Below are 23,519 nucleotides of genomic sequence, written 5' to 3' on the forward strand. Positions count from 1 at the left end.
GAATAAACCCCTGATTCACTCAGAATACCCCATAGGATTGAGGGGACAGTGGGGAGTTCTTGATTCTGTTTGAATTCCAGAGCAAGGACATATCTTCTGTTTCCTTTGGTTGCATAGACCATGGTTTATCATACTTGTGCTCATAACAAGTTCCATTCTACCCTCTAATTCTTTGTGTTCTCCCTCATATTCCACACTTTGGGTTGGTGTTCATGTGTTTTGTTTGGCTGAATTTATTATACAGTCAGAGGATGGATTTGGTACCAAGGATGTCACTACACCAGGTCATTCCACGCCGGTGCCTGATGGGAAAAATGCCATGTCTATTTTCAGTTCTGCTACTAAAACAGGTGTGTACAATGATTATTTGCTCACTTGGATTGTTGCTAAATAAAATGCAAGGGAGATGCGTCTCAATTTAAAATTATATTTGTTGTTATAGCAATGATTTGATCTCACCTTTAATATATTTTTATAGTTTGTTTTTCAGTTCCTCTCAAAACTAATGAACATATTTGGAAATAATTGTCTCTAAATTTAACTAAAACCAGAGGGGGAAAATCACAAGCAGATCATGTTCATTGAGATCCATGTCCTTTCCTCATTTCTTCTTGCCTGATGGAGCTGCTTATTCTGTTTCTTTTGCCTTCTTTCCTACAGATGTCCGGCAGGATAACGCAGCTGGCAGAGCTGGCTCCAGTAGCCTTACGCAGGTGACAGATTTGGCACCTTCCCTGCATGACTTGGACAACATCTTTGATAATTCCGATGATGACGAACTTGGGGTGAGTGTGCAGTAGCTACACATAGAACAATATAATCAAACAGGATGATTTGATGTCAGTGGTTTTTTTTTTTATTTTTTTTATTTCAATCAACTAATTTGTGGGGCTCTGATTTCAGATTCTGAATGTTCTTCAAATGTATTTCAAAAAGTTGTTACTGTAGTAGCTAATACTTTTAGGGTTTTGTTTGTTGACATCTGCTTTCTACTAGTGTTTTTCCAGTTGTAAATATTAAAATCTTTCACATTTATTTTAGTAAGTTTCCTTGTATATTATTGGAATAATGGAAATGTATTACGTTTATTTTTTGAGATCAGATTTTTAAAATAATGCCCACATTATCATCTAATAATGCCCTTTTTATCATCTAATAAACTAGAGGTTAGTTTTTTAGTTATTATTATTAGTTATTTTAGGATCTTAGTATTGTGGTAGAGAAATAAAATTTATATACATGTAGAAGTTAAATTATTTAATAAAAGTCATCATATGATGATACTGATAGATAAGAACTATATTGTTTGCAGATCAGCTGAACTAACAGGAAATTTGTGCCCTCATCCTTCTAATCAACTCTGTATCTTTGGGCAAATATAAATACCCATTATTTCTGGGGAAGCCAGAGATGAGCAAGATAGGCTCTCTTTTCAAAGAAGTCAGTTCATTATTCTTTCATTTATTCACTTACCAGCCACCCCCATCCATTTCATATAAATTTATTAATCATGTGGCGATCACTTCCTTTTGTGACAGATACTAAAACTAATCATCAGAGCCATAAATATGATTAAATTATCACCCTTGTGCTTCAAACACTCAGACTTAAGGAGAAACAGAATATAAAGTTGCAGAGTACTTACTATGAGTGCAGTAAGAGATCAGAATCTAAGGATGCTGAAATTGAAGTATAGAATGACAGGACAGCGGTGTTTAAATTAAGGCTTGAAGGTTAAGTAGAGATCAGATTTCTGAAGTCCTTTCTAACTTTAAGATGAAAAGTAGCTAATTAAGAGATATTATACACCATTAGTGTTATAAGTACTTAGAAGATGATAAGATCATAATGGCCTTGAAGAATGGATTTGTCTTGAAATCTGGAAATACTGGGGCCAGTGAGAGGCAGGGAGGGATGTTAATTTGAGTGTGGAATGAACCCTGATTAAGCAGCAAGAAAGGATAGAATTGGGGAGATAAGGAACAGGCTTCTAGTCTGCTATTTCATGGTGGCCAAAGTCTGATAGGGCTTGGAAGGGTTTGGGCCAGGCTTAGGGCTGTGGACTTCAAACCGTCAGTAACGTGTTCCTGGGAAGGCTGCTGTGGGTGGCTGTGTACTGTAAGAAGTACATTTAGTTTTTCACCATTTTAATATGCAGAACACAAGTATCCTGTTTGGTATTTTGTTGGATTAGAACAGGAAAACCTTAATTCAGGCAGTATCTATGGAAAGAAAAGAACTTGACAATGTGAAAAACTCTGCCAGAAGAAATGACACATTTTCTTATTCAGGCAGTGAAGGTCCTCTTTGTACTTAACTTTTGAAAGCCAGGCACTGCCTCGGATCGGTTTTAAGGATTCTGAGGGCAGGGTTAGGTGCTCTGGTGGTATAGTAGGAACAAAGTATGAAAAGAGAAAGAATCAAAAATGAAAGTAGAAAGGGTAACAGTAAACAATATGGACTGCCTGGTACCAGTCACAGCCACTGTCCTAGTGATTGTGTCTGCTCGGGGTCATCGAACTTATTTTCTGTACGAATTTTAAGTTATTATTGAATGATGTGAAGTAATGCTAAAGTTTGGGGAATATAATTTTTAGTGAGTTGGACATTTTTAATTGAATTTTCATTTCTCTGAGTGTTTCTATTTAACTGATTTCTGGTCAAGCATTTAATCATATGAATAGTTTAGCTTAGAATATTTGCTAATTTATCTAAATAGTAAGTGGAGTTTAGAGAGTGTTGGACAAGTTTACATCTGAATTATGTTTGAATTTAATTTTATGTAAATAAAAAGCCTTCTAAGACTCCTTTTGCTTTATTTTTATGTATTTTATTTTTATTTTGTTACCAGTTCATTTGAATTCTTAAAGATGATCTTGCCTACTAAGGGAACTGATTTTTTGAGTAATACTTCAGAGTATCTCTGTGTATTTAAATAATTTTACAAAATAAGGTTTTTTTTTGTGAAGATGAGTGGTAACTGTCAAAGTAGATAACAAAGTTACAAAGTTTGTTGTGATAAAAAAATAAAAATAGAGCGCATGAGGTCATCTGTTTTTGCTGCCTGCTTCCAAACAGAAGAGAAATTAGACCAGTTGCCAGTCATTGCTGGAAGCTCCACTCTACTGTAATCTTCGTGCCCTAGAAACTTGACTTCTAACGAACTGGGGGGAAGAATTGCTGAAGATCTGTAAGCACTACTTTGATGGCATAATCTGCCCTCGTAGATGCATGTAAAAAAGGGACTCCCAGTTTTTCTTCCTTGATAAACTTATGACCATGTCCTGTATTTCAATCGTCCGCTGGAATTTCTGATGGTCAGATGGTCACCTGGTGAATGCTGTGTAAGGAAACATCTTTATTTTTGAATATCAGGAGGCATACTCTTCAAAACGTTTTACTGTATGTGTTCCTCTGTTTTAATCATCGTCATCACCACCATCGTTGTCTGTTCTTAGGCTGTATCACCTGCACTGCGCTCATCAAAAATGCCTGCTGTTGGGACGGAAGACCGACCTCTTGGGAAGGATGGAAGAGCTGCTGTTCCATACCCACCAAGTATGTGGAGGAAGCTGACTGAGCTTAGGCTTGCTGCTCGTAACTTCTCATATAAACGTTCCTATATTCAGTGGTATTTAATCTGAAATTCCCCTCTTTATTTTCTCTTTTGACAAAGTCCAATTATGGATTAAAATTTGCATAAGTTGCTATTCCTGAGAGATTAGCAAGCAGCATCTTTTGTTTTGAAATTAAGAAATAACTTTAGACTGGGCAAGGTGGTGCACGACTATAATCCTGAGGCAGGATCTCAAGTTAGAGGCTATCACAAGTGGAGCATCTTAGCAAGACCCTAGGCAATTTAGTGGGACCCTATCTCCAAATAAAAATAAAAAGGGCTGAATGTGGGTTAGTGGAAAAGCACTAGTGGGTTCAGTCCCTGGTACAAAAACAAAACCAAACCTAACTTTTATAGTGTTAAGTGTAGAAAAACATGTTTTTGGTTTGTTTTTCTAATAGTCCTCTCTTAGTAGGATAAATGCTGCACATCTGATTTTCAGAGTGATATTTCACTGTGGGACATTGTACAAAATATTTCAGTTTTCATAAATTTAATTCAGTCAAGGATAATGACTTTGTTTTCTGTGGTCCTTTTCAAAATTCAGATTGAGCCAGGTGCAGAGGCCCACACTTGAAATCCCAGGGACTTGGGAGGCTGAGGCGGGACGATTGCAAGTTTGAGGACGGCTCGGCAGCTTAGGGAGGCCCGTCTCCAGAGATCGAAAGGCCTGGTGGTGCTGTTGAGTGGTAGAGCACCCTGAGCTGTACTACTGCTGCTGCTAGATCACATGAAAGCTTTTGTCTGTCTGTCCCTGTGTCTGTCATTCACTCATGCTACTGGGGATTGAACCCAGGGCCTTTTACCACTAAGCTAAATCCCTAGTCTTTTTTTGAGACAGGATCTCGTTAAGTTGAAGTTGGGATCCTCCTGCTTCAGCCACCTGAGTTTTGTGTTTTCTTTTGAAATTAAGTAGTTTTTATATGTATGTTGACATATAGTTTATTCTTTTTCCTAAGAAGCCACATTATTCTATAAGAGAAAGGAAAGTCAGGATAGCATGTGAAGGTTCTCTGAAGCAGAGACATAATTCCATAGCAAATCATTCTTTAATACTTTCTCATTAACTTCGTCTGGTAATGAGAACAAATTGAGGGGAAAAACTACCATGTCATAGGGATGAGTCAAAAAGTTTTATGAACCTATAAATGTAGTGCTGATTTACTCAAATGTAGAAGTGGGAAGTATACAGAGATTGGATTTTGACAGCTTTAGTGGATCCATCACTTTTTAAAATATGCAAAGCTTTCTCAAGCATGACATGAATGAAAATGAATAATGATGGCCAGCCAGTTGCTGTAGTTTTTTAATTAAACATTTTTCTTTTTTTTATTACTCTGCACTGCAGAATTTTTACAAACATGGAACTTCACAGATTAAAAGAAATAGTTTTAAAATAGATACATAGGGACTGGGGATATAGCTCAGTTGGTAGAGTGCTTGTCTTGCATGTAATAAGGCCCTGGGTTCAATTCCCAGCCCCACCAAAAAAAAAAAAAAGATACATATGGGATAGGTCAGATGAGTGAATTTTTTTCCTTTAGAAGACCCAGTTAATCCTTTGCCCTTTTTGACATGAAGTGATAAGTAGTGATATAAGATGCTAAAATGCCTGGGAGTTTGTCACAGTTCTTCACTCACTGACATCCCACTTGTTAGTGTCATTGCCCAGTAGAGTATACTGTGTGCTCTGTACTTCCATTTTAATTCAAAAAGAAATTGCTTTGAGAAGAAGCTACTCAAAATTTGATGATAAAGTACAGGTAATAAAAATTAATTAAGATGAAATATTATCACTAGGAAGATCCAGATAAAGTATGTATGTAAATTTGTGTTTGTAGGAGAGTAGTAGACATTTACACAGTATTTCCTTCCAAGAAATGATAATGAAAATAGACTAGCAAGAAGTTTTCATATCTGCACTGGCTTTATTAGATGTTGAAGTGGAAAGACAGACATATTATGAAATTTAATGTCTCGAGCAGTACTTTCCAATAGAAATACAAAGTGAGCCACGAGGAGAGCCACATATGTAATTTTAAATTTTCTAGTAGCTATGCTAAAGTGTAAAAAATAATGAAATAAATTTTGATAATATTTTATATTAATGTGTCCTTTGTAATCATTGTGAAAGTTATTGGAATATTTTACATTTTGGGGTGCTCCTTGTATATTTATAGTTTATGTTTTATGTAGGCAGCACATCTCAATTTAGTCCAGCCTTATTTTGAATGCTCAGTAGCCACATGTGGCCAGTGGTTACAGTGTTGGAAAGCACAGATTTGTGATTATTAATTTGTGGATATAATAATGAAGAAAGCAACAAATTAACAACTAGGCTTAGTGTATCATCACCTGTTTTAAGGTATGTTGTGTTACAATAAGGTAACAAAACAGGTGTTTTTCTTAGGTTTTACTAATTAGTTGCTTATGAATTTTTGTCTGAAAGTGTGTCAGTTTGAAGTATGACTCTTTGGAAAGGCAAAGAAAGTTAGATTTTTGATTTGGCTTCATTTATTCTCTAGAAGCATTTGGTATTTGCAAGAGACTCTGGTGGCTGCGATGAGAGGATGCTGAGAAATCAGCAGGGGCAGCCTCTGTTGGAGCGCTGTGGTCCCGAACGTGAATATTTGTTTAGGGCAGAAAGCTGGTGGTGTCCTCACTGAGTTCCCACTGAAGTGCTACAAGTAGCAGGGTTGGCAGGATGGAAGGATGTGGAGCCCTGGAGCTCAGCACCTCCCCTCACGTCTGTCCTGGTAGCTGTCTTCACCCTAGTCCTTCTCTAAGAAAGAAATTGAAATGGCAATCCATATTTCTCTGTTTTGGAGGACCAAAGTATTTTTTTCTCTGGGTTTCTATCTTCTTTCTGCCTTACTCGCTTTGAGGCCAGTTTTCTTTCATCATCTCAAAACTGATTTGGGGTCAGCTCTTTTTAGAAATTTTCTGTAACCGAACAGCAGTTTCATCTTTTTCCAATGAAACCAGAATTAAGTGGAGGATTCAGCTGTGCTGACTTCATCACTTACTAAATGTTTACATGAAACTGGCAAAGTGTTCACATTATCTCATTTAACATGCACAAAAATACGAGGTGATATTACCAGTTCACAGATGCAGAATTGAAGTTAGGTTGAAAGTTTTCTTCAGGAATATATGATAATAAGAATGTTGAAGACCACTTTTTACAGTGAGTTTCTAGCAGGTGAAATTTTATCTATGCTTTCTTTGTTACCTTTGATAAAAATTAACAGGGTACCTGCAACTTTGGAAACTTAAGATATATGACCACATTAGGTAGTATCAATGAAGTCAGGTAGCCCTAATTGGAAAATGCCTTTGTTACATTTCTTAGCGGAAATTTAAAAACTAAAACTAAAAAACACTTTTTTTTTTTTTTTTTTTGGGTAAAATCTTTTACCAGAGTTGGAATAGTTAAGCTCACTTTACACATTTTCTGTACTTTTCACAGATCTACATTGATAATTAAGATCTTAAGATAGTGTGAGTTTAAAGATTTTATGAAGCAGAATAATACTTTAAAATATTATACTTATAAATTAGCTTATATTAAAATTTTGTAGCAGCTGTTCTTTGGCTTGGGAAAAGGTTAAATAAAGGGTAATAGATGTAGTTCAAGTGTAACCTAACTCCGTATTAAAGTCTTCCTCTGTTTTAAAGACGACTGTTAATCTGGTTGCCATATTCTTTAGAAGAAAACTACTAATCTGGATGCTGCTACATTTGAAGACCCTTTTTACTGCCTCAGAGTTTATCAGTTATATAGTGTCTCAAATGATTTGCTAGTAGTTTCTTTTGTGGTTAGTTCTAGAAATAGTTTGGTTTCTTTAGGGTGTGTTTTCATAGCAAGAGGGCACCCTTGAAGATTAACTTTGTGATTTTAGCTCTTTTTCTTCTTCTTCACAGTACTAGGCACCATTTTGTCTAAGAAATCTTTTTTTTTTTTTAAATTAAAGCTTTATAGTTACACATAGTTGGGTTCATCCCGACAAACTCATATGAAATTCAATTTTAGTTCATGATTCTCCCCTTTTTCCCTAATGAAATCTTATATGGAATCCTACAATAGCAAATAGAGGGAAAGCTTCCCTGATAGAAGTGAAAGTTGAGATCTGACTTAAGCCTGTTGGCCTCTCCTCTTGTTATACAGCACCTGAAGCAAAGACAGAGTAAGTGATTTAGGATTATATTGCTGTTGCATGAGTCAACATGGTAAAAATTACCTGATCCAGACTTTTCTCTCAGGCTCAATGTGCTGAGGTCCTTGGAAGCTCCTCCTACCCTCAGAAAAGGAAAAGTGCAAGAAATGCTGAGAATTACACATCTTGTCAACTTTTCCCAGTCTGATGAAGGATCTGAGACCTGAGGGAGGAAGTGACCTGACCATAGCAAAGCTGTTCCTCTGGTCCCTGGGCGGTAGACCTTAGTACCCCATGCCTTCTTTACACACCTCTGCTTTAGTCTGCAGCCTGGGACACTCTGAGACTGTGAGACAGTTCTATATTAATTTCTGATTAAGACCTAGACTTAATACCTTATCTTAATATCATATATTAGTTTATTTGGTGGTTACTATTTGCCTGCTTAAATGTTGAAGTTGCTAGAAATATATTAGGAAATTGGGATATCCAGTATGATTACAAATTTGCTGATTTAAACTTGTGGCTTCAAACTTAATAAATTTGCTGTGCAGTACACCCCCTAGTGGGCTAGTTGTACAATGACAACTTGCATTTCTTGTATTCCACAACCAGTACTATAATGAGTCTGTTAGTGATGATGATTACTTCGGGTGTAGTAAAGTTGTTTTTATCTAACTGAGAATCACTGTTCTAAGTATTTCTTAAAAGATACATCCCCTTCCCCCCTGGTTGTTTTATATTAAATTATTTTGATTCTAAGGGTGGGTTATTAATCCTAACTATAAAATTTCATTTTAATGTTAACCTGAAAGAGAGTGTGGGATTTTTTTCCTGAAAGAGCAGCACCAAATAATCCTACTGCATAAAGGCCACCATTCCAGCTCTGAACCACTTTTATTTTCTGTAATATTTCATACATAATTGTAAGCATGGATAGAATTTTAAATAATATGAAAACTCCAACAAGTCGCTTCCAATTTCTACTTAATTCATCTCTGTATACTTTCCAAGAAATCAGTTACTGGAAGAAACACATATTTTTATAACACTCATTCACTTAATTAACATGAAGTCATATCATAAAGCATTCAGAAGGTATTAGTAAAATTACAGAAAAGTATAATTTTCTACCAATGACCATCTTCTTGGAGGCTTCCATTATTAATATTTTATTGTGTAACTGATGTGACCATTCAGTTAATATTATTTTCTGGTTATATGTTTTGACTATTAAAGGAAATTTTCTTTTTTCTTTTTTTAGCAGTTGCAGACTTGCAGAGGATGTTCCCTACCCCTCCCTCTTTGGAACAGCACCCTGCATTTTCTCCTGTGATGAACTATAAAGACGGAGTCAGTTCAGAGACAGCGTCAGCGCTAGGCATGATGGAGAGTCCTATGGTCAGTATGGTCTCAACACACCTCACGGAATTCAAAATGGAAGTAGAAGATGGATTAGGAAGTCCCAAACCAGAGGAAATAAAGGTAATTGTCAGTATATTGATTTTTCCAAGGCAGGTAGTTTCCATTTGGATCAGATGTGATGTCTTTAAACTGGTGTTATTTATGGGGCATACATATATTTCAAGGGCACTTTGAATTGGAGCATGAGGCACGCTTACTGTAGCGTCTTGATTAATATAAAATATTAATATATAAATACATTAGCATTTTTCTAACGAATCACAGTAGTTTTGTTGCTGCTGTAGAACTCTGAGCAGCTGCGGCACTCGTCCCAAGTCTTCCAGCCTTAACGCCGACCCTCTTGTTGTCGTAGGACTTCTCCTACGTGCACAGAGTCCCGCCCTTTCAGCCCTTCGTGGGCTCCTCCATGTTCGCCCCGCTGAAGGTGCTGCCGAGCCATTGCCTGCTACCTCTGAGGATACCTGATGCCTGTCTGTTCCGGCCTTCGTGGGCAGTCCCTCCTAAGATCGAACAGCTGCCCATGCCCCCTGCAGCCACTTTCATCAGGGATGGCTACAAGTACGTATGGGCTGGGTCCCTTCTTGGAATGTCTGACGCCTTGACTAAATGTTTGTTAAAAATGACAACAGTGGCATTTCACTTGAACTTGGCCATAATTGGCTATTCATGCTTTTGTATACATTATCTTGTGTTAGAAATGTATTTATTTCTAAATGAAATTTTATATGTTTAAAAAGAGTAAGGTTGATTATATTGGGAACTTTGATGTTTGTGCTCATTCAGTGTCAAATCGATGTGTACCATGGAATTGAGCACTTGATTGGAGTTGGTAATATTCTTTGTGTGGTTGTGGTAAGAACTTTCTTTTGGTATAAGGTGATGATTTCAGTGTGTTATTTAGAAAGCTTAAAATTAAATATTAATGTAGATCATTTCTCTGTTACTGACCCATCATTTAAGAAACTAGCTACAGAATGGCGGTAAGATTTGGAGGAGGGGAGAGGAGGTGTTTATAGCAGTGTGGATGTATTTCATTCTGTTCAGAAAAACAGTACTTATATCAACAATGTAGAATCCGTTTTTCCTTGAAGAGATAATTTCATAATAAGATAATTTAAATTTTATAAAACCAAAGGCCACAAACTCCTATCTGTATTGGAGTCAGGTAAACAATATATGAATGAAATTGGCAGGATACGAGGTGGCAGTGCTGTTATTCAACCTCATTGTGGGGGACAGAAGGAGTGAGCGGGTCCAGTAGATGCCACATTTACTATTCAGTGGCAGAGTTGTTGTCAGACAGGAGTGAGGCTGATGTGGTCAGGTTTGTTTTTTGAGGGTAATTGGAAATCTAGACTTTGATCCACATTTTCACTTTTTAAAGTGTCAGCAGCTAATGCAAAGTTTAACTTTAGAAACCAATGAAACGATGGTTCAGACACATTCCTGGGCTACCTGTTTGTGACCTCCTTTAAAACACATTGATGAAATCAAAATGAATGCAATAACCAGGCTTCATGTTTGAGTATGTAAGTCAGTACCAGAAGGAAAAACTGTGATGGATACACACATCACAAGTAAATGTGTAGTTGGATGTAAAGAACCTAGTTTTTGGGGCTGGGGTTGTGGCTGAGTGGTAGAGTACTCGCCTAGCACGTGTGAGGCACTGGGTTCAATTCTCAGCACCACATGTAAATAAGTAAATAAAATAAAAGATCCATTGATAACTAAAAAAATATTAATTACCCTCTCTCCCCCCCAAAAAAGAACCTAGATTTGGGCAGCAGGAAGCCACAGCTGCAGTGTCATAGGACGGACATTCCTGCCTTGTAAAATTTCTGTATATGACCTTAGATGACCATTTTACCTGAATGCTCCTCTCTTTAAAATGGGGTCATCCTGCTCTGCCTGCCGCATAGAACTTTTGAAAGCTTCAACAACTGATGTTTGTGGCGGTATCACAGAGATGACAGTGTGCTAGTAATGTGGAAGAATGTGCTCCAGAGTACACGGATGACAGTGCCTGGTTTTTGGGGTGCTCCTGTGCTCCAGCTTTCTTAACTAGATACTGGCACAACACCACCAGGACACCCTGGGACACGGGGTGGTTCGCATGCACCATTGCAGATGAGTGAGGTGGGGCCTTCAGGAACCCACTCGACAGTTTGCTGTCTCTCACACAGATTCCCCCCCGAGAAGGTCACTTGGAACCTTTTGCTATGTGAGCGATGTTTCGATCGTTTTGATTGTTTATATCTATTACATCAGTCATTTGCCATCGCAAAGACTCTTTGCATTTTAAACTGACTCTATTAATAAAACTTTCTGTGTCGGAGAAGGTGCCTTGTCCAGCATGGCAGCCACTGGCCTTGTGTGGCAGTTTTTGACCACTTGCTGTTTGACAAATGAGACCACGACTGAATTTTTCATTCTACTCATGCTGATTTAAATTCAGCCTAGGGATTGATGGCTACCTTATTGGGCAGCACACTTCCAGGCCATGTAATCTTCCTGCTCTGGCCTCCGGTCTCCGTCATTCTGTACCCCTTGCCACACTTGGTACACCTGCAGTCACTTGCTTCGAGTATGCTGTTCTTGCCTATGAGCCGCCTTTTCTTTCTCCTTCTCACTGTTGAATGCCTAGCTTTTGCCTAGGGTTGGTACTCAATTCGTTTTTATTGAATGGGAAAAATCAGGTTGCTATGTGAGCTCAACCATTCTTAACTATCTAGGGAGCACTTATTATTTAGATTTTCAGTTAGTAGTCATAGTTCCTTTTCAGATCTGAGCTGGATAATAATTTTAGGGTTTTGTTGAACAGGAAAACTTGAAAGGAATCCAATTAGCATGAAGATCATTATTACACTCTTATTATTTTGGTCTCAGCAGTGATTGTCAGTCAAGTTTTCTGGGTCATTTTTTAATCTATACTCAGAGATACCACTATGACTCAGATTAAATTCTGTTCAGAATTTTTGGGCTAGTGCTTTAGATATTAAAGAGTCACAAAAAATTATTTGACAAAAAGTATTTATTTTTGCATTCTTTCGTATTATAAGTGGAGGAATGGTAATTTATTGGAAGATCATCAGTGTAATCACTGTGTGTGTGTGTGTATGTGTGTGTAAGAATTCTTAAGACTAAAAAGCCTGTATTCTTTTGGTACCTTGTCAATGCAAAGAATGGGCTCATAGGCTCTTTTACAAATACATCAAGCGTACTGTGTCAAAAAGTGTTTTATAGTGATAAAACAACAGAATATCACAGACACTGTTTGGTTTTCTGCTTGGCTATTCAAAAAAAGAAAAGTCCCTGCTATGAGCAAATAGTTAAAATAGCCCAGTCCTTTTCAGGGAATGGAAATAATTGTACTGTGTGTAGTGAATGGCATGTTGAAAAATAAAAAATGAGCTGAAGTGCCTGCCACTCCACAAAAATCTTTCAGAAGCTGGAGACTATGCTATATTATATGCCCTTCTCTGCACCCACCCAGTTAATACTAAAGCCTCTTAACAGCACGTATACTATTTCTGTTAATTGCAGAATGGTACTGGCAGTGGGTTACCTGAAACAGAATTCCCTTGTGATCACTCACTTCTATAACAATGCAAACCTAGAGAGGGATGCATTTTGAAAAGTAGGAAAATGTTAAATTTTCACATGTATTTGATTATAGCTACTTCAGTATTGTATATAGATTATAGCCTCAGAGAACAAGCACACTGGCAGACTTTTAATTTCAAAAAATGACAAAAATGTAATTGCAAATTAAATGGGAATTTTATCCTGTGATCCTGTAGCTAATTTAGCATCTGAACTCATGTCGAAGTTCCATTTGGTAGTTAAAGCTTTCCAAAATTACATTGATCAAACCCAGTGTCATGTTTGCTTGTAAAAGTAGCGAGAGTTTCCTCAAAAGGTTAAGATGAGGATTGTTTAAATGTAGAGTGAATAGGAAGAAAGTGCTGTGTAGAATTATTCTGTTTTGCTTCTTCTCTAGACACTGCAGTGATTGCTTCTTGCATTTTTTTGCTGCTGTTGTTGAAACGTGTATGTACCAAATGATAATTGATTGGCGTATGGGCTCTGGCATCTGCAGTGTACCTCCCTGTCTCACCCTCTCCTTTCTTTGCTGCAGTAATGTGCCTAGTGTTGGGAGCCTCGCAGATCCAGACTATCTGAACACACCACAGATGAACACGCCGGTGACGCTCAACAGTGCTGCCCCAGCCAGCAACAGTGGGGCAGGAGTCCTCCCATCTCCAGCGACCCCTCGCTTTTCTGTCCCCACACCACGAACCCCCAGAACTCCAAGAACTCCCAGAGGTGGGGGCACTGCCAGTGGTCAAGGATCTGTTAAATATGACAGCACTGATCAGGGGTCACCAGCCTCTACCCCCTCTACCACGCGGCCCCTTAACTCTGTGGAGCCCGCCACCATGCAGCCGATTCCTGAGGCCCACAGTCTCTATGTCACCCTAATTCTCTCAGATTCTGTGATGAATATCTTTAAAGACAGAAACTTCGACAGCTGTTGCATCTGTGCCTGCAACATGAACATCAAAGGGGCAGATGTTGGGCTTTACATCCCTGACTCTTCCAATGAGGATCAGTACCGCTGCACCTGTGGGTTTAGTGCGATTATGAACCGCAAACTTGGCTACAATTCAGGACTCTTCCTTGAAGATGAGTTGGATATTTTTGGGAAGAATTCTGATATTGGTCAGGCTGCAGAGAGACGCTTAATGATGTGTCAGACCACCTTTCTTCCTCAGTTGGAGGGAGCCAGAAAATCCCAGGAGACACCCATAAGCCTTCTCCTCCTCCTCCAGAACCAACATACACAACCTTTTGCTTCTCTGAGTTTCCTGGACTATATTTCCTCTAACAGTCGCCAAACTCTTCCCTGTGTAAGCTGGAGTTATGACCGGGTGCAGGCAGACAACAACGATTACTGGACAGAGTGCTTTAATGCGCTGGAGCAGGGACGGCAGTATGTGGATAACCCCACTGGTGGGAAAGTGGACGAAGCTCTGGTGAGAAGTGCCACTGTGCATTCTTGGCCTCACAGCAACGGTAGGTGTCCTGGAAAATAAAATCGCGTCAGAAAGTATCTTGATGTGATAACTTAAAAACTTTCTTGACTTATGTGACAGAAATTTTAAATTTCATCTGTTTAAAAACAAACAAAAAACAACTCCAACTGAAGTGAGGGTTTTGTGGATTTCTCCCTACGTTTAGAACTGGGGCAGTGGTTTCTGTTGAAACATTTTTTTTGGAGAAGAGTAATTGTGTTCAGATAATTTCTTCTTATATCAATCACAGCTGGCAACCCACTTGGCAGCCTGTCTGTCATCGGCAGTGAACACACGGATGGTCTGTGTACCTTGCATGCTTGCATGCACCCATTCCTCAAGATACACGTCAGTGATGCTGCATCCTCGAAACCTGTCCATTTATCGAGTACTTCCTCCTTCCTCGGGTATCTTGTATGAAAACGATCACATTACTTTGTGTTATGGTTACTGAGGTACACTACAAGCTCTTAGAGTATTAAAAACTCAAGCTGGGCTGAGCATAGCTCAACAGTAGCAGGGTATATGTGCTTTGCATGCGTGAGGCCCTGGGTTACCCTCAGCACCATACAAGCAGGGGAGCTCCAGGCTGGAGTTGGACCCTACAAGTCCCAACCAACCTGCTTGCTTGTTCCCTTATCATTCACTCTCTGTACTGTGATACATCCAGGGGCATGAATTCATGACTGAGGGAGACGTGGACATTCTTACTATTTTGAGAGATGGGCATTTGAATGTTAATAAAATAATTATACAAGTAAGCATATTATTACGAATCATTGAGTAATGAAAGCATGGGATCAAGGGGCCACCTTAGACTGCAGGTCAGAAAAGACTCATCGAGGCAGTTGCATTTACTGTGAGAGCTCGGTGGGCATGGACTAGGGACTGAAGGAGGGTAGTGTGCAGGTTGTCACATCCCAGGCATAAGAAGAGACAGGTGTGAAGATGCAGAGTTAATGTGAAGCTTGGGACTCTCAGAGAAGGGGAAGAAGGTAAGAAGCCTGTAAGGGCTAGTTACAGAGAGCCTTTTAATAGAAGGAGGGGTTGGGCCTTCATCCAAAGAGCAGTAAGAAGTCATTACAAGGTTGTAAGAGGAGGCATTGCCATCAGATTTGCTCAGTTACACAAAGCACTGTGTTCTTTCACCCACCAGTAATGTGAGATATGGATTAGAAAGTTGCAGGAATGGATCTGGGAAGACTTAAGATGAAATGAGAAATACTAACTTGCCTTATGGTGGAGAAGAAATGGACACAGTCAAGAGATGTTCAGGAAGTATTATTTTAGGGTTTGGTAATGCCTGCTGTTTGGGGGATTAGGGTGAGGGAGTTGTAAGAAAGATGCCCAGGTGTGTGGCTTGGGTCCCTGGGAAGACACTGGTGTCATTCAGGGATCCACACACTTGAGGAGGATGAGAAGTCCAAGTAGAAATGTCAAGTAGAGCCCTGGTCGTGAAGTTCAGTGGGGAGGGAGAGGTTGGCATGTGGGTACTATCTCCAGGCAGGGCACAGAGAAGCTCACCAAGGAGGAGGAAGTGTAGGATGAGCAGTAGGCAAAGCCACATTGAATTTTGACAAGGAGAAAGTAGGAGCCTGTAAAGGAACAGAGAAAGCAGAGACCAGAGAAAGACCTGTCTTGGAAGCCAGGGGTCCAGGAGTAAGCCATGTTGCAGAAAGAAGATGTGAGCAGCAGGCCTTCAAGTGCAGCCAAGTAGTTTCAGATAAGGATTCAGCCCATTTTCTGAGCTGGTTCTGTTGGGGCCTGGGCACGGATAGAGTGACAGCACAGCAAAGGGGTGGGACAAAGAGCAAGCTGGAGGGTGTGTGTGAATGGAGCATGGACTCGCCTCTGAACAGCTCAGTCCTGCAGGGGAGAAGTCGTTACTGTTCCTTAAATAGAGACTCAAGTCCAGAATAATAAAAGCAAATCCAGGAGACAGAGGTCTGTAACACCCGTTCCAAGTAGGCTAAGCAAAAAGGTACTCAGTGGCCACTCCATGGAGGCAGCCACCCCTGAGGAAGCACTAAAGGGTCATCTTCATGTTCATAACTGCTTAGGTTCAGTGTCCTATGCTTAGCAGGCCCTTAATTAATTTCTATAGAATAAATTTATGAAGTAAAGAAAATACCACCTTTTCCTTAAAGCAATGTGAATGATCACCTGCAGTGGTTTCTTTCACTAGATAGTGACCTTTGGATAGAAAAGCACTCTGTCCAAAGATCAGGGAATTATCTTTCCCCTTGAGAATGTGTACATCTTTATTGCAAAGGAAGTCTGGAATGTTTTTAAAAAAATATTTTAGTTGTAGATGGACACAATACCTTTATTTTATTTGTTTACTTTTATGTGGTGCTGAGGATTGAACCCACTGCCTCACACGTGCTAGGCAAGCTGTTAACCACTAAGCCACAACCCCAGCTCTGGAAATTTTAAGATGCTTAAGACTAGCAGATATTACTATAAATGAGTAAGATGGGAGACAGACTTGCAAAAAGCAATGCCTTAAATCACATCCTTTCACAACACACCTTCTATTTTGTGTGTAGAGGAAGAGAGTTAATGCTTGCTTTTATTTTTCTCAAACCTCTGGTTCTCTTGGTCTGTCATTTCCCACTTTTGTTAGCTGTGGGTACAGAAGTACTTCACTGTCTTTCTTTACTATAAATAAAAGAGAAGCACAATTTTAAGATACAGGGTGATTAGCTCTGCTTTACTTTCACCAGATAGCTGGCCCAGGTGTGGAGAAATGTCTGGGAGGCCAGGCTGCCCCTCAGCTCCAGCAGGTGGTCATGTGAGATGTGGGGCTCAGCCCTGACTTGTCAGGTCCCCAGTTTTTCCAGAGAAACTGGAAACCCTCGTTTGTATATGAAATTGAGTAGTTCCTTCCAAAGTTTAAACAACAACAACAACAAAACCTGTGTACTCCCAGTTTGTAACCCATGTTGTACTGATTTAGGGACAGATCGGAAAATATGATAAGAACCCTTAACACCCTGTGTTTCAGATTTAGTTGGCAGATAAGTTTTGAATCTCTGTCCAAGTCCTTCCTAATCAGCCAGAAAAGTAGAGGGAGCATCTTTCTTCAGAAGTCCAGCTGTACGGTCTTACAGCACATCACCTCCAGCTGAGTAGCTGTTTACTGTAGATGTGTTTGTCTGCAGAATCTGATAAGCATGATGACCCTCCATCCTGGGAAATGTACACACATATTCATGCAAATACTCATGGATCCTCAGGGGTTTTCAAATTCTAGTTTGAGAACCCCTCTCAGGTGGCAGAAGGAATGTTTATTCTTTAAACAATTAATTCCTTACCTTCTTCTGCATCCGGATGACTTTATGTTGTTTCTGTCGAGGTTCTGTATGCCTTGAAGCTCTTCTGTTTATGGATTGGTGTTTGGGTAAAATCTTTTATATTAAGAACATTAAAATCTTTCCCCTCCCCAGTGCTGGGGATTGACCTTGCGCATGCTGCACAAGCACTCTACCACTGAACTACATGGTCAGCCCTAAAAAGTTTTGTAAAGCATTGATAATTATACTGGTTTTTTGCCTTTTTTTTTTTTTTTTTGGTACCAGGGATTGAATCCATGGTTGCTTAACCGCTGAACCACATCCTCAGCCCTTTTTATTTATTTATTTTTTTTATTTTGAGACAGGTTCTCACTGGGTTACTTAAGACCTCACTGAGTTACTGAGGCTGACCTTGAACTTGTGATCCTCCTGCCTTAGCCTCTCAAGTGGCAGGGATTATATGTGTGTGTCACCACACCCACTTGCAAAGCATTGGTAATCATAAAAAAAGTAATGTGGTATTAAGTTTTTTTGAAGCTCTCTTATGGAAATTGTTAAACAGGCTTACACGATTTTAAAAAATGATGCCTATTCATTTTTTCTCTTTTAAGCAATTCTTTAGGTAAACTCTTGTCTGGAGTAACCATTTCCCTTTCTGTTTACTTTGATTAATAAGTTATCAATTTTTTTCCTCTAATTTAGAATATCTCTTCTCTTGACTCTTATTTCAAGAACCTTAGAGTCTGGTACAGCTCGTAGCATCTTTGTCACGGGCTCTGACTGAGATCCAAAATGATGACCAGAAGGAGGAGAAGGCCGCCCTCATCCTTTGTTCTCATGTCTCTTCCAGTGCTGGACATCAGCATGCTCTCCTCCCAAGATGTGGTCCGCATGCTGCTGTCCCTGCAGCCCTTTCTCCAAGATGCCATCCAAAAGAAGCGCACGGGCAGGACCTGGGAGAACATCCAGCACGTGCAGGGACCACTCACCTGGCAGCAGTTCCACAAGATGGCAGGACGTGGAACCTACGGTAGCCTTGACTCAGTCTGAACCCTTCTCCTCCCCCTAGTGCTTCTCCTGGAAGAGCAGCTCTGGTTACTGTCAGACCCTCACTTCACTAGCAAAGTGGAATCTTTTTCTTTATTACTGTTAAGCTTATAAACTTTGCTTCTGGAAGTTACTTTTAGAGTCGAGTTTTCTAACCACTATTGGCATAATCCAGGTCCGTGAGGAAAACCATTCCTGAAAAGTGTGTTTTTAGATTCTTATCTGTCTAGTTGTGATTGCATTTTTTTTCATGACTTCTGGAATAGTTCTTTAGTCAGGATCATAGTGCTAATGTTAAAAGTAATGAAGACAGTTAACTTGGACTTGTTCCAGTCTGCCCTCTGGTCTTAATGGACCTTTATGAGGAACTTTAGACTCAATTAAGGGTCTTCATCAAGGACTGCTTAATTAGATGATTTGAAAATACTTTTAAGAGTATGATGTCGGGCTGGGATTGTGGCTCAGTGGTACAGCACTCACCTGTGTGAGGCACTGGGTTCAGTTCTCAGCACAACATATAAATAAATAAAGATCCATCAACAACTAAAAATATTAAAAAAAAAAAAAAGTATGATGTCAACAGGAAATGACATTTCAGGTCCAGAATTAAGACCACCAGGAATTCCTAAAATGCCTAGGTTGTGGGAAGCAGACTCTCAAGCACCTTTCTCAATGACAATGTTGCTTTAGGTTCAGAAGAATCTCCTGAGCCGTTACCCATCCCTACCTTGCTGGTAGGCTATGACAAGGACTTCCTGACCATCTCACCATTCTCCTTGCCCTTTTGGGAGAGGCTGTTGTTGGACCCATATGGGGGCCACCGAGATGTTGCCTATATTGTGGTGTGTCCAGAAAATGAGGCCTTGCTCGAAGGAGCCAAAACTTTCTTCAGGGACTTGAGTGCTGTATATGAGGTAAGAAAGTTACTATGAGTATCCTTTATATGACATGACTCCTCTGATTGTTACTAGTTATGGATTGAATTTGAAAGAACAAATTTCTTAAAGTAGATTTTGAAGAAAGATTTGCAAAGAGAGGATGAAGAAAAGAATTAAATCAGCACTCTCTGCCCCACCAAAGTAAATTGCCTTTCCTTCTTGGCTTTTATTCTTGATTAGATTGAGAAGACATTCCTCTGCCAGCCTTAGAACACACCTTAAAATCCCATCCACTGTTTTTTCCCCTTTGGTGAACTCAAAGTTTAAAAGTATTGCTCACTAAGGGAAAGTGGTGTCTGTACAGAAGATGAACTCTGCAAGAAAAAGTACATGTTCTTTTTATTTACTTTTTGGTGGGTGAATATGGGTTCTCAAAAGTTGTAAAAAAGGAAAAACAAGAAAAAAAAGGTTTAGTTTGAACGTTTCTGAATCAAAAGAAATTGAATGCATTGTGTTTCTGCTGTGTTTTAACACTACTTTATTCTTAATAATCATAATCATGTAAAAACCAGCTAGATAATGTTCTCTCTCAAGTACATAGATTTCTGTTACTTTTGAAAGGTTAGACTTGTGACACTCACATTTCTTTTACTGAGGTACATATGCACTAAGTTCTTTGTACCTTATCATTCATACTTGACAAGATTAAATGAAATTTTTGTTAAAGTGTTTGTAACTGAGACAGGTACCTTATAAGCATTACAAAAGCGTTTTATAAATAAGATGCCAAACTGAATTTCAAATGTATTTCTAAAGAGCACATTCATATCTGTAAACATATGAGTAAACATGAAATAGTAAATTTAGGAGTTGCTTCAAAGAAATGAGGAGATGCTAAAATACCACGTTGGGGCATCTGTTGGTCATTTCTGCATAGCACGTGGTCTGTGGACACATAATACTATTAAGTCATAATTATCTATCACAGACAGCTCATCTCTGCTTAGTCCACCCATTCTCTTGAATAAAACCTTCAGTGTAAGTTTTTAGAAGTTTTAGACTCTCTCTTTCTCTCTCCCTTTCCCCCCCCCCCCCCCCCTTTCTCTCTCTCTCTCTCTTTTCTGTCTCTCTTTTTCTCTCTCTCACTTTCCTGGCACTGCTCAAGGAGTGTGCCCTGGAGAACTTTATGGGGCTTGATAAGCCTTCCCTTAGCCAACTCTAGCAAGGAGTACTAATATGAACCCTTTTGCTGCTGAACAGATAGTTGACTTTTTGTAAGGTGTTGTGAGCGTCCACTGAGTGTCCCGGAGATTACCAGCAGATTCTCATTGTCCTAAAACAACTATTTACTTTTGAAAAGTGATTGGGCTGCTTACTGCTTTACCCTCTGCCATTAGTGATCTCCAAATGTCTGTAACAATCTAACAGATGGCCTATAAAATTTTAGTGTTATCTTATGAGAAAACATTATGTATAAGGATTACTTAAGAGATTTTAGTGGACATATGTCTCAGCTTTAGTAGTCAGAAATCCTGGTAATTCTCTACTTGCTCACTAGCAATCAGGTAGTGCTCAGCAATCTCCTCTGCACAGGGGAAGTTGGTTTGGGTGAACAAATGTATAGTTTTCTTCTGAGGGTCTAGTTCAGATTTTGGAGGGACAGAGAGCAATTTCAGAGTGGATTAAAAGGACCAACTTATACTGTTGGTTTGATGGCATGTGATAACATAAAGAGAAAGGAAAAAGCTTGCATGTTTATGGTACTCTTCCTTGTTGAGTGTAGGTGCGGAGGGCAGGTACTGTGTGAAGGACTGGCTCCTGTTGAAAATCATGATCTCAATTGTGTTGTCAGATGTGTAGGCTTGGGCAGCACAAGCCCATCTGCAAAGTGCTACGTGATGGCATCATGCGTGTGGGAAAGACCGTGGCACAGAAGCTGACGGATGAGCTTGTGAGCGAATGGTTCAACCAGCCTTGGAGCAGCGAGGAGAACGACAATCATTCCAGACTCAGACTCTACGCGCAAGTCTGCCGCCACCACCTAGGTGGGTAGGGACCTGTGTGGCCAAGCAGGGTTGGAGACGTGAAGCAGTAGATTCGACTCCTCGCCTGACGGATGCAATATTACATTTCTTTTGTCTTGAGAATGTTAGCATTTCATTACTGCACCTAGTTTAGTCTAATTTTTGTGTTCTAGGTAGTTAAATCATTTTTTTTGTGGACACATATTCTTTAAAGCTGTTGTTTGAAAAAAGGAATATCTATTTATACCACATTTTGAACACTTAGCAGAATGATTTGGTATTTACTGCTTGCATTTAACCCATATTCTCAAGAGAACCTCTAAGGTTCATAAAGCCATATGTACATAAGAGCATAGTTTACTGTGATGGCTATGGAATATATGGCTTCTTGTTTTTTAGCAAAGGCATGTGGAGTCTGTCTGAAAGGAGAATATTATGAGTGATTAATTTATATTTCTTTTCAAATAAGCTTTTTCTATAGAATTTATAAGCTGTTTCATGTGCATTTCTGTGTTTGCAAAATACATACGCATATCTTCAACTGTAGAGACCATATTTAGGGTGTCAGAATCAGAGTATTGCATCGTGAAAGCATTCTTTTAATAAAAAAGTGAACATTCTAAACATCTGATTAAGTTTGACCCTGCTGGACATCACTGAAGTCAGCTCTTCTCATGTTCTCTTTCAGCACCTTATTTAGCCACTCTGCAGCTGGACAGCAGCCTGTTGATACCACCTAAATACCAGACCCCACCAGCAGCAACACAGGGACAAGCTCCGTCTGGGAATGCTGGGCCTTTAGCTTCAAATTCAGGATCAGCAGCTCCTGCAGCTGGCAGTGCATTTAATCCCACCTCCAATGGTAGTTCTGCAAATCCCGCAACAAGTAGTTCCACATCTGGCTCCTCCGTGCCACCGGTCTCGTCATCTGCTCCTGCTCCGGGTGTTAACCAGATGAGCACTACCTCTTCCTCAGGACTCAGCGGTAGTGTTGGAGGGCAGAACCCCAGTGTTGGGGGCAGTGCCACCGATAGAACACAAGGGAACATGGGCTGTGGTGGAGACACTGAGCTTGGGCAGAACTCCGCCCAGCCTGCACAGGATGGACAAGAAAGGTGGGTTACTCACTGATTCAGAGACAGGGCCTCGGCTTGGACCCCTTCTTTTCCCCCACCTCAATGAGTCTCCAAATCCAGTAGAATGTTCTGTTTTTCTTTTTTCCATAAAAGGTGACAACTGTCAATCTATAGCTACATTAAGGAATTTGAAACTTTTAATTTATTATAGCTGACAAATTTACTAAACTTACTAATTCACTATTAACTTGTTATTAAACCTCTTTCTAGAGTAATACCACAGAAAAGAAAAGGGTGTTGAAAAAGAGACCTCTCATTTTAGAAGAACATATAGGTTTAGTATGCTTCTTCCAAAATACTTAGGATTGGGAATGTTTCAGCTTTGGGGAGATTTTTGAATTTGGAAATATTTGCATAGACTTTGCTGGTTGAATATCCCTAATCTGAAAATCTGAAATCCAGAGCACTCCAAGATCCAGAACTTTCTGAGCATCGTGTTGCAGTTTTGGATTAGTGATGCTTGATCGATATTGCCATTTCCATCTGTCCTCAGAGCTGACTGGCTTGATTTGCCTTCTTGTATATGATGCATTCATAGTCTCCATCCACAGAGTCTGTGCTCTGGAATTACTTGTTTTGTGTACCTCACAAGTGACTCTCTCTCCAGTGTTACAGAAAGGGAGAGAATAGGAATTCCCACGGAGCCCGACTCTGCAGACAGCCAAGCCTACCCTCCAGCCGTTGTCATTTACATGGTGGACCCGTTCACCTACACTTCGGAGGAAGACTCCACATCTGGAAACTTCTGGCTCTTGAGCTTGATGCGCTGCTACACAGAAATGCTGGATAATTTACCCGAGCATATGAGAAATTCTTTCATTCTCCAGGTTATTGTCTGCAAGTTTATTCTTTACATTTGTTGTTT

General features: G+C 39.6%; 1 protein-coding gene across 4 annotated transcripts in view; it reads left to right on the forward strand.

The window, feature by feature from the left end:
- MED13L (mediator complex subunit 13L) overlaps positions 1-23,519 on the forward strand; it is a 290,375-nt gene that overhangs the window by 246,094 nt on the left and 20,762 nt on the right. For 3 of the 4 annotated variants that reach the window (XR_013765965.1, XM_079152455.1, XM_079152457.1), the window contains 11 exons: positions 245-350; positions 661-785; positions 3,459-3,558; positions 9,038-9,258; positions 9,551-9,756; positions 13,337-14,274; positions 18,420-18,599; positions 19,307-19,530; positions 21,347-21,539; positions 22,207-22,633; positions 23,262-23,481. Coding sequence is in view for 3 of the 4 variants with exons in the window: in XM_079152455.1 (XP_079008581.1) it covers positions 245-350; positions 661-785; positions 3,459-3,558; positions 9,038-9,258; positions 9,551-9,756; positions 13,337-14,274; positions 18,420-18,599; positions 19,307-19,530; positions 21,347-21,539; positions 22,207-22,633; positions 23,262-23,481 (2,940 nt within the window). In the remaining variant the exon portion in view is untranslated. The remainder of the gene's footprint in view (positions 1-244; positions 351-660; positions 786-3,458; positions 3,559-9,037; positions 9,259-9,550; positions 9,757-13,336; positions 14,275-18,419; positions 18,600-19,306; positions 19,531-21,346; positions 21,540-22,206; positions 22,634-23,261; positions 23,482-23,519) is intronic. The other variant, XM_079152456.1, reaches the window with a different exon arrangement.

Source organism: Sciurus vulgaris (genome assembly GCF_902686455.1).
Source record: "Sciurus vulgaris genome assembly, chromosome: 8".
NCBI classification, from domain to species: Eukaryota; Metazoa; Chordata; class Mammalia; order Rodentia; family Sciuridae; genus Sciurus; species Sciurus vulgaris.